Here is a 19,705-nt window from a genome sequence, read left to right as displayed (position 1 = left end):
GGTCTCTCAGTCCTGTTTAATGAGGGTGTTGTCTTATGGAAAAATACTCAGTCAACCAGCAGATAATGGTGGTGAGATCTGAGAATGGAAATGAACAAACTATAAAGATGAAAAATTATTTCAAAAAAAACAAATTTTTTTTTTTTCTTCCATATTATTTCTATTCCCTATCCCAGTACGATGTCCATGCCTGTCCCTAAAATTCAGGGATGGATATCCATCCATCCATCCATCCATCCATCCATCCATCTTGCTTCAGCTGAAAAAATTATCAGACAAATACATCCAGTTTTGTAATTTCAGATCTTATCCCAGTAATTCTGTTCAGCAAAAAGATTAAAAGATTTTTAAAAACCCAAACAAAAACTAGAAAAATTACAGGAAATCAGTAACTTGCTCTGGTTGAACAAGGGCTGAGGGATTTCTAATCTGCAAGAAACAAATGGGCTGCTGGTTTGTACTGTAGCTCAAATGTGAACCCAGGAAAATCTGACTGTCAAAATAAAAAGCAGAACCCAGGATTTGTTACTTTAGTGAGTGGGAAAATGAGAGATACAGAACATTGCAGAAATAATTCCTAGAGCTTGAGATGAAAGCTGAGACTTTCCAAACCCAACAGAGATCTCCTCTTTCTCTTTTTCTCACCACTTTGCTTGCTTGCTTCCTGCAGGTCAATGGGAAGGATTTATCTAAAGCAACACACGAGCAGGCAGTGGAAGCCTTCAAAACTGCCAAGGAACCCATCGTGGTGCAGGTCCTGAGAAGAACTCCACGTACCAAGGGCTTCACCCCTCCTCAGGAGTCTCAGCTGGTAGATGTGGGCACACAGACTGATATCACTTTTGAACACATCATGGCTCTGAGCAAGATGGGCTCACCTACTCCCCCTGTCTCTGTGCTAGACCCATACCTCCTACCTGAAGAGTAAGTAACACTTTGGGAAGCACTTGAAAGTCCTGGCATTCCTCAGTGTGTCGTGTTAGGAGATCACAAACTCACCTGCACTTGCTGGTGAATGTGAATTATCAGAAGTAGCCAGGATTCATACTCTATTGATCCATAATTCATAACATTTTCATTTTTTTCCACTGACTAGCAAGCCATTACTCACAGAAGCAATGCCACAGAGCCACATCGTGGCCTCATAAAGCTCATTCTTTGCTGGCATTTGATGGATAAAGTTATTCCTACTTGTAATTTCTCTCACTGCCTCTTCGGGTTGCTTGTGTTTAACTTTATTTTTTATGGCTGCCATAAATTGTATAATGCTAAGAGCTGCTACATTCTCTTCCAGTGTATTAATTACTTTATTACAACCCTGCAGCGATGTTACTCAACTAAATTATTTTCTAGGACTAAAATTACTTACCAGTGCTGTCACGGATGTTTTAGAATCAAATTTTAATTATTGTTAATGGTAGTTTGATGCTTTTGTACTTACAAATAAAAATTACAATTATCTCCTGGCACATACACACCACGCCCTCACACGCTGTTCAAGAGGAAAACAGCTCCCTGAGGAACCCATGCAAATTGCCTGTCATCTTGCCACACTTCTCCACATGGGAAGAAGGAAAAGATTCTGGATGTCTCAGTTGCTGCATATGACAGAGAATAAGATCGAGCACAGATCCTATGAGGAGAGGCTGAGGGAGCTGGGGGTGTTGAGGCTGGAGAAGAGGAGGCTCAGGGGAGACCTCATCACTCTCTCCAACTCCCTGAAAGGAGGTTGGAGCCAGGGGGGGGTTGGGCTCTTTTCCCAGGCAACTCTCAGCAAGACAAGAGGGCACAAGAGGTCTCAAGTTGTGCCAGGGGAGGTTTAGGTTGGACATTAGAAAGAATTTGTTTATGGAGAGGGTGATCAGACATTGGAATGGGCTGCCCAGGGAAGGGGTGGATTCTCCAGCCCTGGAGATATTTCAAAAGAGCCTGGATGTGGCACTCAGTGCCATGGGCTGGGAACTGCAGCAGGAGTGGATCAAGGGTTGGACTTGATGAGCTCTGAGGTCCCTTCCAACACAGTTAATTCTATGATTCTATGATAATCTGGGCAATCCAGAGAAATACCTGCTCTTGAGATGTCTCTGTGCCTGTCGAGAGGCAGTGCCAGTGTGCACGAGTCCTGGCTGGGAAGTGGGGCTCTGGAAAAGGAGCTGGGAACATCCCCCAGCACACAGACACACTCCAGACAGCCCTGTCAGTGCTTCTAGGAATTAGGGTTTGACTACAATCAGGCACTGATCTTGTACTGCTCCTGAGTGGCTTTCATGGCACATTCACCCATTCGGCCAGAACTGGGCTTGGGTGTGCAGTGCCTGCTGCCTTGGTGACTCGGTGCCAGTTTCTGGAAGGATGGTTCCAAGGGGAACTGCTGCATCCACACCTATTCCCAGCCCATGGACAATTCAAGCACAGCTGCATGTGTTGGTGGCAATGTTTGACACAAGGCTATTGCTTTGAGCCTGTTTGCAGCCAACAAGCAGCAAGGCAGGAAGAACTGGGGGGCACTCACTCTTGTAGCACCAGAACTTCATATCCCCAAACACATTTGCAAGGTGGTTTTTTACTAGCTGCAACTTCCCAACTGCAAGGCAAAAACCAGCAAAGCTTAATTCAGGTTGCACACAAAACCAGCTCAGTCCTAACAAGTAGCCTCTTGTTGCCCCTTAATTGTCAGCCATAGATTCCCACTGCTGGCACCACTGGTGGCCTCACTTGGAGCTGTTGGTGTGAAGCACAGAGCCTGCCTCAGGGCTGTCCCTGGCTACCAGGGCACTCAGTTACCTGTTGAAGTGTCCTGTCACTCAGAATGTGCAATCAAATCAAGTCATTTTTTCCTAATTCTATCTGTAACCTCTCCAAATCCAAATTAATCTAGCCCTGATATAGCAACTTGGGTATCTCAGCCAATCAGCAGGTGCTGCTACAAAAAAAGCCTCACACAAAACCCCAAATATCTAATTAACAGAGAATTAAAAGGAGTTTACTTTCATTACTTTCATTTATTTCACAGGAATAAAAATCTAGCAGAGGAAAAAAGTGATTGTCAGAGCATCACATTGTCACAACTTCCAAAGTTCAGACAAGACTGTTAGATCAGGTTGTAAAAAGCAGTGTGCCTGTAGTGAATGGCAATCTGAACAGTGGGTCATGTTTAAATAGGGTTTAAACTGTTATGCACAGCCTATTACATTCAAATCAGTCAATGGAATGCTGATGTTCCCAATAGTTTGGTGGCAAATTATAATACTTAGCAACTTGATAAATTTTGGGGTCTTCATGGCAAAGTAAAAACACCAAGCAGCAAGGCAAGGACAGTTTTACTTTCATACTTGAAAATAACCTGAGCTCACAAGTAAATAATCCAGTATTCCCTCTTGTCTTGAACCCTGGCAAATACCTGCCCCCTTAGCTGGCACTCCTCACCCTACTTTGCTGCTATTCTTTCTGGATATTTTTCCCCAAATCAGCTTTTCATTTGGAGAAAAATCATTACTAAGTGCTTCACAAGTCTCTTACACATCATCAGGTGCCAAATGTTTTCAACTCCTCTCCTAATATATGTAATTTTGAATACATTTATTGGTGTAAATGGCATAGTATATAAAATTAACCATGTGCCACCTCTTGGTTTGGTTGTTAGCCCATCATGTCCAGGATGACTTTCTGTAAGCCTGGGGTGGATTAATGTGCAAACCAGAGAACTGAATGCTGTCTTAAAACAAACTTTTTTTCTTTTTTTCCAGCCATCCATCAGTGCATGAATACTATGACCCAAATGACTACATGGGAGGAATCCATCAAGAAATGGACAGAGATGAGTTGGAATTAGAGGTACTTTACCTTTAGTAACTGTTTCATTTACTGACATTTCAGCATGTGAATGCCACAGTCTTTATGTTGTGTATAAAGTGAAAAGACATTTCAAAGCAGATATTTGTAATAACCTTGCTCATTTCTTACTTTGCAGCTTACAAACTGTACTGGTACTTTTAGCAGTGTATTTAACTATGTGCCAGGGACTGATGAGCCAGATCTTCAGTTAATAACAAATAAACACCCACAAATGAGTGTAAATAATGAATTCCATCATTCCATTAAATTCCATATAACAGTGCTGATTTAGACTTCCTGAAAATCTGGAAGACTTTGCAAGTTTGCTGAGTGCCAGGACCTGTTCCACATAGTCACAGTAAAGATGTGTGAGTTTCCCTTAAGTATTCCCCAGATGAGAAACAGATGTCCTTGACAAGTTAATATAGAAATACTTTAAATTTACAAGACAAGAATAAATTTGCCACTATACTAAGCTGTTACCTTTTCATTACTGAAAAGTTCCACATGTCTACATATCAAATTATATATAATAGGAGCTGAACCAGTCATGAAGCCATTGAAGTTCATTTTCCTGACAGATCTTTTAAAATCACTTTTGGTTTCAGTACTTGTACATCCCATCAGGAGTTCATCTTCAGTTTTTCCCATTCTTAATTTTAATAACCTGCTCCCAGCCATTCAGGCTGCAGCATATAAATCGTGGGCCTTATTTCTGCAAGATACTTGAGCAGTACTGACCCACTGAATTGATTTGAATTGCTTGTAATAAATAGCAGTACCTTATCTCAGTACAGATAAATCCTGCCAGCAATCCATTCAAGATTATCAGTAAGTGAAGAGTTAATCTTAGCTTGCTTGCACTCCTGATTTCTTAGATCCTGGTCCTGCTAACACTTATTTGTCAAAGTGAGCAATGGTGAACTGCCTGTTGCTGTGTTTAAATCAGTGGTAGATTTATCAACAGCTTCAGTGGGAGCAGAGTTCAGCTGTTCTGTGAGCACAAAGTTGTTCCTTTCTGTAAAAGTGTTTGCAGGATCAAGGACTAAAAACCCATAAAAAGTTTGCAAGCTGTTCTCAAATTCTGCAGAGCTGGTAGTAATTCATCTCTGTATACATATGCAAATCAAAGTCATGATAAAATCAAAGTGCCAGTAAAACAAATGCTGTTTAGCAGACTTCAAGGCCTTGCTTCTCAAACAAGTGGGGTTTTTACGTTCTTAAATAAAAATAAATAGAATATGGATTTCAGTCTTGAGGGAAAACGTAGAACAAATTAGTGTTTTCTACCAAAACCTATCTTTTAGGGAATTTAATATTGTGTATATATTACACAGCCCCCATTAGAAGGTCAACCAGTTGAGCTGAAAACAGTTTAAACACAGGCACTTTGGTAGCCAGACATTAATATGCCTTAAACCACAACATTAATAATTTTGACATTGATTTAGTACTCAGTGGCAAAAGGTGATCAGCTCAGTAACACGGGGAGATAAACATTAGAAAAGTCTCTGTAGCCTAATAGTGTTTCTTAAAAACCACTAAAGATTCTTGTTCAAACTGTGGAGACTGAGATCAATGGTAAGGTCAAAGTGCTAACAGGGACTCAACTGGCTGGTTGCTTTTTTGTTTGCCTTTTGATAGATCTGTTTTAAAAGACCACAAAGGCACTGTTTCATTGACTGCAGCAGGAATGTCTAAAGCAAGCCATCAAGTCACCCTTCTGGGCTTCTATGTCCATAAAATGTGCTTTGAATTTAAATCAGAAGCTGCTCATCTAAACTTTTATGGTCTATAACTGACTGGTTAGTGATTTGTAACAAGTAAACAAGGCAAAACCACTGAAATACCCAAGTTCACAACAAGCTTCTAATGTAAATGTCTGTAGGGAGGGATTTATGCTGGCAGGATTGCCAAGACACCAAAATTGTGTTCTCAGTTTTCTCTCTCAACATTTATCTTAAAATTGATGACTCAGAGGTAACTGCGATATATTCCTTACTAGAAAAATAAATAAATACCATATATTTTCCTTTGAAGTTTTCATGCCACAAGGAAAGAGGGACTAAATCCTAAACTACTATTTTATTATAAATTAAAAGTATATTCATTCTTCACACAGGCCCAGCCAGAAGTCATTTCAGGTTCATAAAGGAAGAATAATGTCACTCCAGGATTCCCCAGCAGTGTTATGCATTAATATGTTTATTCAAACAAGTCTGTCCAGCTGTCAGACACACAACCCAAGCCAGGGCTTTCTCAGTGTGTTAATTTTCTCAGATTACAAAGAAGAACTTATACATCAAAAAGGGGTTTGTTCTCTCACATTTGACTTTGTCTTTACCCTTTCCTTATGCAACTTGTATGTAGATCCTGCTTGCTTTCTGAGGGGAGAACTGAACTCAGTGGAATGGCCATTTGAGACTAAGTTTAGAGATTTAAAACATTGTTAGATGTTTGCTAACTGCTGGAAAATCTCCCTTCTGGCACTCTGACTCAGTCTTGGACTGAAGAATACTCTTCAAAAGACTGAAGGAGGACACCAGATTGATCCAAAGAGCATTTTGCCCTCCCAGCATCAAACTGCACCATCTGATCAGTGAAAAACTAACATGCTGTGCACCAAAATTCCTGCTGGAACCTGCAATTAATACTTCACTGCTTTAGGAAAACATAAATAAAAGCTGAGTAACAGGTTTCAAGCTCTCCTCCCCCTTTACTGTACTTTGCTACTTCGACTGAAAGTTTTCTTTTACTTACTCCAAGAATCTATTTGCAAGGAAAGGGAGGAGGCAATAGTAGCTGTCTGGAAGTTGGGATTCAATAGGCTCCATCACAGGCACTCTGCAGTTTTTATTCCATCCTAGTTGGAAAGCATTGGAAAGTGCATTTTATGTAAATATACTTGCAAACTCCTGCTCTGGAGGGAGTTGCACTGATCAGGAGCTTCTCAAGGCATTACTGTATCTCTGAATGAAAGGACTTCAGCCCAAGCAGCAATACTTGGGAAGTCAGTGACTATGTGAAATTTTAAAAAATGGTACCTGCTCTCAGCTTCCCAGTTGCACTTTCTAAAACAAATATTTGAACGTTCTTTGTTTGGAACAAATGCAAAAGTGGCAAAACATTTCAACTTGCTGACAAGGAAATACTGAAAGGTTCCTCTCCCATGGGTCAGCAGAGAACTTGAACCTGGCTTTCACACCTCTTACTGCAGCAGGGAGTTCTTGGTCACAGAGCAGTGGCCTCTTCTTCCCAAAGAGCCTGGACATTCTTTAGGTTACCTTACTGTGGCATTCTGACCCCCTTTTCATCAGCCATTTCTTCAGCCTGCCCCAGCACCACTGGTTACTTCCCTCTTTATGATCCTTCAGAGAGCTGGGCTGGCACAGAATCCTCCAGTTAGACACTGACTTCTCTAGGACAGAGAAGTTTGGGGGAAAAAACCCTGTTTTATAAAATTTTGTCTGGAAATCGTCTGGAGAGATTTTACTTACTTTTTACCTATGTTGAAACCTACACTTTCGAGAAAAGAAAAATGTAAAGATCACTTCCTTTGCCCTCAAGACAGCAAGAACTTCCTGCTGTACCAGGCTTAGTTGCCAAAAGGTAGCAAGGTTTCATGCAGCATAAAAGGAAATAGTTACTTATATTTATTTCCCTAGTGTTCTTTTCTGGATTAATTCTATTAACAGAGTAGCAAAAAAGTGGACTCTGTGGCACAGTTCTCTCTGAAGTCAGCACAGGAAAAAATAACCACCACTTTTTACAGAGGGAGACAAAAGGACAGAGTATTTATCATGACAGCTTTGGATAATGCTTTATGAGCATTTGAACTTGGTTTTTTTTTTTCCCCCATTGTTGTCCTCTCATTTCAGATTTCTACTGCTCATTTCTGTCTGGTTAGAGAAATGACTTTGATATTTATACATTTGCAAGCAGGTCATAATTTTAAATCAGCAGTACAATAATTCAATAATCTGTTGCAAATGAAGGCTTGTCTGATCTTATGGAGGTTAATTTACTATTATCACTTACTCTTAATTCATTATTATGAGCAGTTGCAGGTATAATGTCATAGTGCATGTTCATTTCTTCTTGTCTTGCTACAAATGCCATATGGATTTCAGCAATTAGCTCTCTGAGCCCTCCTGGGCTCTACATGGGATATGGAGCCAAAATGCTTTCAGACAGTTCCTGGGGAAACTGTTTTGAAATGGCATGGAAATACCTGCTGTGAACATCCCTCAAAACATCACTTTTATCTGATCTAAAGAAGGGAATTTTGTCTCTGTAGAAGCCATATCATATGTGAAATTTTTACATTTCTCATATTAACACAGCCCCAGTATTAAGCAGGCTCAGTGGTTACCATTGCATGTTAACTAATTCCTGCAGATCTGGATCAGGTGTTAAATAACTTGTGCATCCCAGTGAAAGCAGCTGATAGACTTCATAATGTAGTTATGATTTTATAGAGAGTTTATCACAATAGTATCTGAGCTCCAGTTGGACACAAAAGTTTTTTTCATCTCAAGACAGTAGAGTACACCAGATGAATCTGAAAACCCATGTGGCTACTGCAGGAACTGCTGAAGCCAGAAAACAGAAGAGTAAGAAAGAGCAAGTCCAGTGGCATTGAATTTACATCTTCAGAGTTCTCCAGGCCCATGTTAATTAATTCCTGGTACAATTATATAAGCTACCATAATGTTCTGTTTTCCCCTTGCATGTAGTTATGGCACTATACAGACTTGACTCTGAAGATGAGAAATAACCTTCACTTTGAAGACTCCAGAGTTGGTTCTTCAACTCCAACTGGAATTGCACACTTTTATCTCTCAAATATTTCAAACCTTTATGAGTATACTAAAGCTTTACTGACACAAAGACCTGCAGAAAGCAGCTGCTCCTGTCTTTAAGTACACAAAATTATCATATTTGGGTAGCATCAAATACACTTGTTCTGTTCCTATCAAGGACTAGAGGGATTGTACCCAAGGGTAAGTCTGCCAACTAAATTACTCATAAAAATTCAGGTTCTAAACACCTGCTCCAAAAATTTTTTGTTTGCTTGAGCTTTCTGCTGCTTTGCTTGCGAGTCTGTTTTCAAACAATTTATATTAATTTTCCTTTAAAAAGATATATTATTTAATTTAGCAGATGCTTTATTACCTGCCAGTATATCAACTGTGACACCCTGGATGGTGCATTTTAAATATAAACCCATGCTTATTTTTTAATTATAATGATACTCTCTATAGTTGCACACTGTTGGGAAAACACCTATCATCATTCAAAACACGTGGCAGGTAAGAATAAAACCAGTAGCTTGCTCCCTCTTCTCCTCCTGCTCCAAAAGGTGCTGGCAAGTGTATATGGTTTAGGACTCCAGAATGTGTTTAAGTAGGATCTATGTAAATAATGACCACAGAAAACTTGCTAATTTTTTTTCTTTTTAGTTTTTGTGAGGGTTTTTTTGTTATGTTGTTATCTATACTCTCACCAGTATGACAAACAGTAGAAGGAGCTACAGCTTTAGTTTCTTGCCACATTTTCAAACCAGTAAACTGTATAAAAACTTTTAACAGAAAGATTTCACATCTTCAAGAAAGAATGCAAGGAATGCAGGAATCATTCTAAGTCTAAATTAGGCCCCATTCTCAAATTCCCACCAGTTTGCACCTTGATTCAGTGCAAAAGAAATGAATTCCCAAGGATCAGCTGGGGTCAGAATCAACTCCACTCTGTCTCATAATTTCTTCTGAAGAATTTCTATCTCCTCTCTAGAAAGCCCCAAAACTTTAAGAAATTTGGGGGAAAAAAGGACCCAGTATTGAAGCATTGTGTTCAAACCTTGAAGTAGCAAAAGAGGGAGAAATAGAACAGCAGTTCACCATGGATACTATTGATTGAAACCATTTAAATACCATCTGAAATGTCACTGACATTTACAGCTACGTTTCTTTTACTGAAAAAAAAAAAGAAATTACACATGTTGACAAGTAAATAACATGAGATTGCTGATCTTGGCAGCTGTCATGTAGGCATGCCAATAAATTATTCATATCAGCTTGTTTTATTGTCTTGCCTCTTACAAATGGTGCAGCACAGGTCAAAACACAGATAGATTCAGAAATAATGAGTTGTGTTATCAGAATTATTCCACTGGAAGAGATGAGTCCAAGCATAAGCATGAGTTTGGGGTCTGCCCTTGGGCTGGGACACCCCTCAGACCCCCCCAAAGCATTGGTCTCTTTCTCAGCCTACATCCCTTTGCCTCCTCTGCCTGGTCCCACTCTCTCCCTTCCTCAAGGCCAACCTTCTCCCTCCTGCCCAGCCTGGGCTGCAGAGGAACGAGAGCTCTCAAAGCCTCACTCACTGCCAAGCACTTTTAAAATGAAATAAAACCCACAACTACACTTGGTACTGCACCTGTGTGTGGAGAATCATCCCCCTTCCCTAGGGCAGCATCCTTGGGAATGACAGAGAGCAGACCTGGAGTCCTGAGGCTCCTGGGATGTCCCTCAGAGGTGAGAAGGGAAAATTGATGGATGCTGTTAGGATCCATCCATTAGGATGCTGTTAGGATGGATGGCTGTGCACTAGGCAGGAGCATCCCAAAGTTTTGGGGCATCCCAGTGGATTTTACAAGCCTTTGTACCAACCAGTGTCATTGAACAGCAAATCTAAGAAAGAATAAACCATGTGAAGTCTGCATGGCAAAAAAGCAGAGAGGAAAAACATTCTTTTCACATCTCCAAGATTAAGACCACCAAAGAGCACTAGAATGACAAACCATAACCTGGCTCAAACCAAACCTTGAAAGATATTGAAGTGCTTATTATATTTCTATTACCAATACCAAATGTTTTCCTGACAATATATTGATTTCCATTCACACTTTTGAGAAATGTATTAAATTATTTAATGAAAATTACACAAGTTAAGGTAATAGAGTATTATATTTTTCTCTGACTAGCCAGAAAATTTCCCTGCTTACAAGGAAATATATATCAGCTGTGGCAAGTAGTGAAATCCTACTTCGTGAGTATTTCAGCATTTGAAGTCTTACCACTACATGAAATATAGGTAATTTTTCTTCCTTAAGATCAATAAAAGGTCTGTTTTCAAAATGACTTCATATTGATTGAAGGGCCAAAAATGCCCCAGGTATTGATTGTCTGCACATAATCATGTTTTGCTCAGTAAGTTAATCTCGTCTACAAGTGAAATGAAAAGAGATCCACTATATCACTTAAGCAAAATATTTTCATTGTATTTGAAAAATGGCTTCCATCAGTCATCAGTGTCTCAATGCCAATATGCCTTCTCTTTCTTCTTTTCTTTTTTAAACCTCAGGAAGTAGATTTACATAGAGTGAACAGCCAGGACAAGCTTGGCCTTACTGTATGTTACAGAACAGATGATGAAGATGACATGGGGATTTATGTGAGCGAGGTAAGACTGAGCTGATTTCCATAAGATACAATTTATCTCTTAAGCTGCAGTGGTGGGTGTTCAAGACATTTGTCTTCTCTTTGTGCAACACTCAAAAAAGAGCCAGAATGCAATAATTGGAAGAAATCTAGTTAATTTTTCCTTTCCTTCAGTCTGAGTGAAATCCTGCCTCCCCTGAAGTCAAACTTGAATATTGTCAACATGAACACACAGTGGTTTTGCCCCAATGAAGTCTCAACATGCAATTTTGGAGGCTGTTTTCAGAGTATTTTGAATACACTCACCCTTTAATTTTGCTCTCAGTTATCCCAGAAAGAATATAAATTAAGAAAGAAACCCCACACATTTTTATTTGCAAATATTTGAGACCCATTTGTCTTTGCTCTCTTCCATAAAATAAGGAGCCATTCTGCATATCATGCACATTCAGTTCATGGTAGTAGCAGCAGTTTTTTGGAAAAAGAAAAAACAAACCCACACCTCATAACTAAACCTAAAATCTGCCATTAAAATAAATCACTCTTAGGAAATTATCCTTCCTGTTCTGTCTGCAAAAACTTGTTCTAATCAGAGTACTGTAGAGTAAAGCAAGATGTTAGATTGTGAGGTAACTCAATATCATGCAAGCATGATAAATTTGAATTCTCTGAAGACACATCTCAGGAAAATATGTTTCTGGTTTGACTTGATCATTTGAATTAGTGTTTCACTTTGTCTGACATAAGCAAGGAAAAATCCTGTAGTTACTAAGTGAGAAATAACCACCCCAGGGACAGCAGGAACAACAGACACACTGGCTCACAGTCATCCTACCCACACTGGGTTTTAAATGAGAGCAATATTGAGTTCTGCAAAGCCCAGACACTCACAATTCTCTTCTTTTGTAGATTGATCCCAACAGCATTGCTGCCAAGGATGGTCGACTCCGGGAAGGGGATCGCATCATTCAGGTGTGTGTGTAAATGATTTAAAGTCTACTTATTCACACCATAATCTGCTGCAGTGCCTTTCTTTCAGTATAATAAATATTTGTAAATACAAATAGTAAAATATAGTTCTGGCCAAGTAGAGGACTATACTGGCCCTACCCTTCAGGCTAAGCATTTTGTCAGCAGATGTCATATTTCCAGCACATACCCTATACACTTCTGCTCTTCAGTCTTCTTTCTACCACAAAAACCCTCTACTTTGGCCCAAAAAAATTCTTTGCAGAATGTCTCTGGGCAGCCCCAATAATCCACAGGCACATCAGTACCTGCTCAGCTTGGTTGTCTTCCAGGTGCAGCAATCCTGCAACCCCAGGGCACAGGGGTCAGAAGGGCACAGGCACCCACAGCCCCACCTGGGGATGTGTCCTGTCCCTTCCCAGAGCCCAAGGAAGGATTCAGCTCCTGCCCAGCTCTCCTTTCTCCAGTTTGTCCTTGTAACAAGACTCTGCACATCACATGCAGAGATAGGAACAGCTTCATGTGTCCAAACCAAGACATTTTTGCCTGACACTTATCTGACTACCACAGCTGGAGATGTGGACGGGCACTGGACCTATCCAGCCATGCAGTTCTGTAGAGCTCATCTCAACAGGATTTAAGTGTCCTTAGGAAAGGATCTCACTCTGTTCCTCTTTTCTCTACAGATTAATGGCATAGAGGTACAGAATCGAGAAGAAGCTGTGGCACTTCTCACCAGTGAAGAAAGCAAGAATATCTCCTTACTTGTTGCAAGACCAGAAATTCAGGTACTGTAGCAACAACAAAACCCTCTCGAGTCTGACAGAGCTGGTGTTTGGTAGAAGGCTGTTAGGATCTTTTGAATAATTCTAAGCTACTTAAATCTACCTAAAACCATATTATACAATGACTAGATATATATACATGGTCAAAAATAATGGAATTCAGCAAAGTAGTGATATTAACATTCAATTTCTAAGATATCCAGGGATTTATAGATGCTGCAGGGCAAGTTATTATGGATGGTTTCAAGCCATAGCTTTAAAAACATACTGACCTCTAATTCCTATAACTATCTGAAACACCTGCCCTTTAGCCCTTTATACACTATCTCAATGTAGTTAAATGCTGTCAGGATGCACCCTCAGCTGTAATAAAAGGCTGAACCAGAACCCTTTGTGGAGCAGGGATTAGCACAAAGATGTGGAACACAGAGCCACGAGCACTATTTTTTGATCTGACTCTGCTCCTCTTGCTGTGAGAGTAACCCTTGCCAAGGTACCTGGAGACAAGGCTCATGGCTCTCCTGTTAGCCTGCATATTTCTGAGCTTTCCCATGGGGATAAATGAGGCTGGAAATAAAAAATGTCTTGCAGAGCCCTCACCAGCACTTCTCCCTTCAGGGTATCACAAGTGTGTTCAAGCTTTAGGCCCTAGGGTGTTTTTATACATCCTCATCAAGTCACACACAAACCAAAGCAGCTCCAACTCAGAAATATTTCCATGGATGGAAAAGCAAGGTTTGTTTTGTTTATTAAGGGCAGCTGAAGATAAAAGAATAATGCTGGAGATGGAGGCAGTTGAGGGGAGGGAAGAGAGTCAATACCAAGACTTTGCACAAGGAGGTTTGTGCTCCTTCCCAGGACACTGTGACAGGAAGGAATCTCTTCAGATTTTGCTGTCACTTTCCACAAAAAAGGAACATAATTTATGTCACTCTTCATTCTTTTGACAACTTTCGGTTTGATTTTCCCTCCTTTCTCACATAGCTGGATGAAGGATGGATGGATGATGACAGAAATGATTTTCTGGATGACTTGCACATGGACATGTTGGAGGAACAGCACCACCAGGCAATGCAATTTACTGCCAGCATGCTTCAGCAGGTACTGCAGTTCTGTCACATGTTGGTGTCAAAACTTCACATCACACTCAGGATTCCAGTATGGAGCTTGACTGGATGCACTTAATGTCTCAAATGACAGTTGAGGCAATTTTTCCATAAAATCAAGATATTACATGACTACAGATTTTATCAGGGGGACCAAAATATTTTCAAATGTTACCATTTATTTTACTCCTTACAACAACATGATCACAGTTCTTAGAAATTCACTCTTCTGACTGTGGTTGCTTTGGGTGTGTGGTAGATAGAGCAGGCAAAGAGATAATTTAAAATTTTCAACTTGGTGTGCATGCAGATACTGAAAGCAAAGCTTGCCTCCCAAAACCTTAAAGTCCAAAGGGAGAAGTTGGGTAAAAGACAGAAATAAGTTCTACATGAAAAAGCTTTTACAAAGCAAAGCCACAGATTTGGACCTGCATTCCCTGCCACGATTAATGCAATCATACAAGTGCATTAACAGTTTAAGGTTTTGCCTCGAGTTTTTTCTAGAGCTTCCTAAAATTCTAAATCCTCTGTAGAAGCCTCATTTTCTAAAGGGACATATTCTCACCTGGGCACTGTCATACAATTGGATGCTTTTTTTTGTGCATTTAAATGGGAAAACAAGCGTTTTGAAAATTACTTCTACCATTGTTACTATGTAACTAAAAATAAACCTCAGGTTCTTATTAAAAGGATGAAGGATGTCCACAGCACAACTGTGTTTTCAGTCACCATTTCTTTGAGTTCTTAATAATACTATTTCCTTAGAAGTAAATATAAGGACATAAGACGGATAAAAAGAGGTAGAGAAGAAAACTCAAAAAAATAAACACCTTGAAACTCTCAAAAAGTAAACACCCTGAAATTTTTTATGCCCTTGCAATGATCTCTCTTCCTCTCTTCTGATTTTTGCTGTTAGAAGAAGCACGAGGAGGACGGAGGTACCACAGACACAGCCACCATTTTATCCAACCAGCACGAGAAGGACAGCGGCGTGGGGCGCACGGACGACAGCACTCGGAACGACGAGAGCTCGGAGCAGGAGAACAACGTGGATGATCAGACCACCTCCTCCAACACTTTGGGGAGCCAGAAGCAGCTGACATACAGCCACGACACCCTGGGAAGCGGCGACATGCAGTTCAGCAACGAGTCCTTTATCTCTGCTGACTGCACAGACGTCGACTTCCTTGGCATCCCCGTGGATGAATGCGAGCGATTCCGGGAACTGCTGGAGCTGAAGTGCCAGGTGAAGTCTGCCAACCCTTACAGCCTGTACTGCCACAGCATGGAGATGAGCAAGAGCGACCAAGAAAGTGTTGACAGAGAGCTGGAGATGCTGAACGAGGAGCTGCGTAATATCGAGCTGGAGTGCCTGAATATTGTGAGAGCTCACAAAATGCAGCAGCTGAAGGAGCAGTACCGGGAGCCCTGGATGCTCCATAACAGCGGGTTCCGTAACTACAACACCAGCATCGACGTCCGCAGGCACGAACTCTCCGACATCACGGAGCTCCCTGAGAAGTCTGACAAGGACAGCTCCAGTGCATACAACACGGGGGAAAGCTGCCGGAGCACACCGCTGACCCTGGAGATTTCCCCCGACAATTCCCTGCGGAGAACTGCGGAAAGCATCGGCTGTCAAGGTAACGAGGGGGCAGTGGCATATAGTGCCTCCCAAAAGAATTCGTTTGCCAGCTCGGAAAGTCATGAATCCAGCAGTGCTAAATGTCACGCCTCTGCTAAAGAGCCCGACCTTGGGAAGCAGCTGGAAAACAAGGAGAGAAAAGGCAGCGATGGAAGCAAAAGCCCTACTCACGGTCAGAAGCCTTCTGGCTCCTACGTCTCCCCGTACCATCACTCTCCCTATAAGCACGCTCACATCCCTGCCCACGCACAGCACTACCAGAGCTACATGCAGCTGATCCAGCAGAAATCAGCAGTGGAGTATGCACAGAGCCAGATGAGCCTGGTGAGCATGTGCAAAGACTTTAATTCAAGCCAGAGCGAGCCGAGGATGGAGTGGAAAGTCAAGGTGAGAAGCGACGGGACCCGTTACATCACAAAGAGGCCAGTGAGGGACAGGCTGCTGAGAGAACGTGCCATAAAGATCAAGGAGGAGCGGAGTGGGATGACCACGGATGATGATGCCATCAGTGAAATGAAGATGGGCAGGTACTGGAGCAAGGAGGAGAGGAAGCAGCATCTTGTGAAAGCAAAGGAGCAGAGGAGGAGGCGGGAGTTCATGATGCAGAGCAGGTTGGAGTGCTTAAAGGAACAGCAAGGTGCAGAGGAAAAGAAGGAGATGAACATCATTGAACTGAGCCACAAAAAAATGATGAAGAAGAGAAATAAAAAAATCTTTGATAATTGGATGACAATCCAAGAACTGCTGACCCACGGAACAAAGTCACCAGACGGCACACGGGTGTACAATTCCTTCCTCTCAGTGACTACTGTATAATCACCCTTGCTAAATTATGTACATAAAACACTACCATTGAGGTAGAAATCAATGCCTCGTTCAATGTGGCAAGATTTTTGTATATAAGATACAGTCATCAAGTTTATAGTTCAAATACTGAACTCTACAACTGTGGGTGCCGGGATCTCCACCCTGAAGTGGAGAGGAAGCTTTCCCATCTCCTTCAAAGGCAGTACCAGCAGTGCTTTTTGGAATACTGATTGTACTTTTTTACTTCTTACCTTTTACATGAAGTGTTTAAATATCAGAAATGTATTAACCATACTTACACAGGTAATTTGCTTAAACTATATTCATATTAAAAGGTACCCATGCTTTTCCTTACCTAAAAGAAAAAAAAAAATGCAAAAAACCCACAAGAGCAACTGCACATATGTATTTTTTTGTGAAACCATATTTTGTGATATTATTTTGCTGTTGTTCACTTCTACACAAAGTGCTGTTTATCGATATTTAGCTCAAGGTTTGAACTCAGAAGTAGAGTCATTCTCTTGTAATATTTAACATTTATCAAACAGCAGTTTTTAGAGTTACGATCAACATTTAAACATTTTTCTTTTTAAGGTTTCTGAAGAAAGTATATAAGGGTTCATCTGAAAAGCCTGAAGCCAAGTACACTATCCTGCAGCTTTAAATGATTTTAAAGCATGTTTGCAAATGTTGCAACCTATTGAAAAAATGTGCATGTACAGCTGATTTGTTGATATAAAAGTTTGCAGAATTTGAAAAGCCCATGGTAGTAACTGTTTGCTTTATAGATTTGAATGTATTGAATTATAAAAGCAGTTTCATGAAATCATCATTAGCTACAAACGTTAACAAGTAAAATGAAGTAAAATAAATTATTGTTTTATATTTCAAACTATTTTAAATTCTTTTGACTCCCCTCTGGTTTCACCACATAAAATATTCTTTCCCTGAGTGTGGGTGCTGTGCTGCAGGGATTCCTGGACAGCCCACAAGAGTCAAACCTAATGGGAAAATCTGCCTCCTGACTCTGGGGGGAATTTAGTTTGAGATTTTCTTGAGGGAAAGATGGAAGTAAAAATATTTAGAATAAAACAGTGCATAAATTCAAGTTATAAGACATTTAAGATGACCTGTGAGAGAGAAACAGGGCTTGTACTCTCCTGTTTTGCTTTGGTTTGGGGTTTCTTATTGGTATTTACAAACTACAACATGAGTTTGCATTAAAACCATCCAATATATAGATTAAAACATACAGATTAAGCAAATAAATTTATAAATTGAGATAGGGAAAAAGACAAAAACTAAATGTCAGAGATCTCACTCCTTTTCTCATTTTTTTAGTTCTAATTAGGAATTCAGATATAAATTGGAAGGGTTTGCTGGAGGAAGTAAAGTACCCTCATTACAAACAACTCCCAGATTCTCAGTCCCCTCTTTCTTTTCTCCTGACACCACAAAAAAATCTTGCTCCCAAACTCCTCCAGATTGCTGTTCTGAACTCTTCCATCATAAATCTACAGATCAAAACAATTTATAGAAGTGAAATGTTGGAAGGGCAGAGATTAACAGCTTCTCAGTGCCTATTTTGAAAAAAATGTCTTTGTTTTGGGGACTTTTTCTCCCTTTGTGAAGTACCACTGAAATATCATTGAACAAATGTCTACCCTATTCCACATCCAACTCTTCCATACTCAAAAATGCATTTTCACCCCATGTAAGTAGGCACTGCCCCTTGAAATCTGGCACTCCTATCAATAACTCTCTGTAAATTTATCTTCCAACAATATTTTCTTTTGGGATGGAGTAGTAGTCCTACTGTAATCTATGAAAGATTTTTTTTTAATTGACTTAAGCCAGGATTTCACTTCACATGCTACCAACCATTGTCATCACCAGGGGAACAGTAGGAAAAAAAAAAGTTATTTTCACAACACCCTACTTCACTGTCAAAATAAGACACTTGCTGTCTTCATCTCAAATTTGCTTTAATTTGGGTTCATGCTGTGTTCAGCCCAGCTGCAGGTGTGAGAGCCCTAACAAAATATTGCCTCTCCTAAAGTTCAGAAATTCAGATGCACAGGCAGAGCTGTGATTAGTGTGGAATCTCAATCCTTAAACCAGACACAAAAAGACAATTCAGCCATCTTTAAACTACCTGGAAATACAAGTGTAGGAATTGAAATGTTCTAATAAGGAAGAACTATCAAAATGCTCCTCAAAAATTGGCTCCTTTGAAATAACTGCCCAGGTAATGGTTCCTTTTGGCATCAGTTATAAATGCTGAGCATTGTATGCATGTTTGTAACAGCAGAAAGGTATTTGGGAATTCAGTGTGATGTGTAGAAATTACATCAAAACATCATCAGTATGAAAGTTTACCTTCTTTAAGATGTTGAAATAAAATTATTGGCCAATAATTATTCTCACACCTTTGAGTTTTTCCTCACTAAACAGCTGTTGTCGTTTGGGTCAGTTAATAAACCATAATACTAAAGGAGAGAGGTGTCAAGTAGCATCAGTTCCCAGATTTCATCAGTTATCCTGGAAAACTGGCCAAAAGTTTTGCAGATTTGCCTTTTGCTTTCTCAGTTATCACACACACTTTTATACTGACTTATCAAACTAGTGTTGAAAAGGGAGATTCTGGCCTTTTTCACTGCTTGCAAGGAAGCATTTGAAATTTCCATATTATTACTCCCAGCCTGACCTAGTGAAGTGACTCTGGTGCCCAAGAGAAAGTATTTCATCCAACAGCTTTTCTAAAAATTGCATTAGAGTTGATAGTCCAGTGCTTAAAAGATGACAACTGAAATTGCTCTAGTTGTGCAGGACATCCCATGCCCAAATTCTTCATGCTTCAGCAGAGGCTGTGTCTCCTGCCTTACCACAGGCTTTCCCTGAAAGCCAATGCTCTGCACAGAGCTCCAGAACCATCCTCACATGCTGGGCATGAGGTTCTGGCCCACAGCAAGATGCTGACCCAGCACCAACGCCAGTGACTCAGCCTCCTGCAGGGATCAGCACTGGGAGGTGTGTTCCTTTCCAAGGTTTTTTCAAATTCACTTAAATTTGGGAGGAGCTACAGGGAGTGTTGCTTCTTTGGAAGTACAAATCTGGGTT

General features: G+C 40.5%; 1 protein-coding gene across 2 annotated transcripts in view; it reads left to right on the top strand.

Annotated features, from left to right (window-relative positions):
• The window catches only part of PDZRN3 (PDZ domain containing ring finger 3), a 130,893-nt gene extending 111,891 nt beyond the window's left edge, over nt 1-19,002 (top strand). For both annotated transcript variants that reach the window (XM_071756328.1, XM_071756329.1), the window contains 7 exons: nt 671-924; nt 3,747-3,834; nt 11,197-11,295; nt 12,183-12,245; nt 12,929-13,030; nt 14,012-14,128; nt 15,050-19,002. In XM_071756328.1, coding sequence (XP_071612429.1) covers nt 671-924; nt 3,747-3,834; nt 11,197-11,295; nt 12,183-12,245; nt 12,929-13,030; nt 14,012-14,128; nt 15,050-16,594 — 2,268 coding nt within the window. In that variant the 3' untranslated portion in view covers nt 16,595-19,002. The remainder of the gene's footprint in view (nt 1-670; nt 925-3,746; nt 3,835-11,196; nt 11,296-12,182; nt 12,246-12,928; nt 13,031-14,011; nt 14,129-15,049) is intronic.
• Nucleotides 19,003-19,705: the final 703 nt, after the last annotated feature.

This window comes from Heliangelus exortis, chromosome 12 (assembly GCF_036169615.1).
Source record: "Heliangelus exortis chromosome 12, bHelExo1.hap1, whole genome shotgun sequence".
NCBI classification, from domain to species: domain Eukaryota; kingdom Metazoa; phylum Chordata; class Aves; order Apodiformes; family Trochilidae; genus Heliangelus; species Heliangelus exortis.
This window is presented reverse-complemented; position numbering and strand designations above follow the sequence as displayed.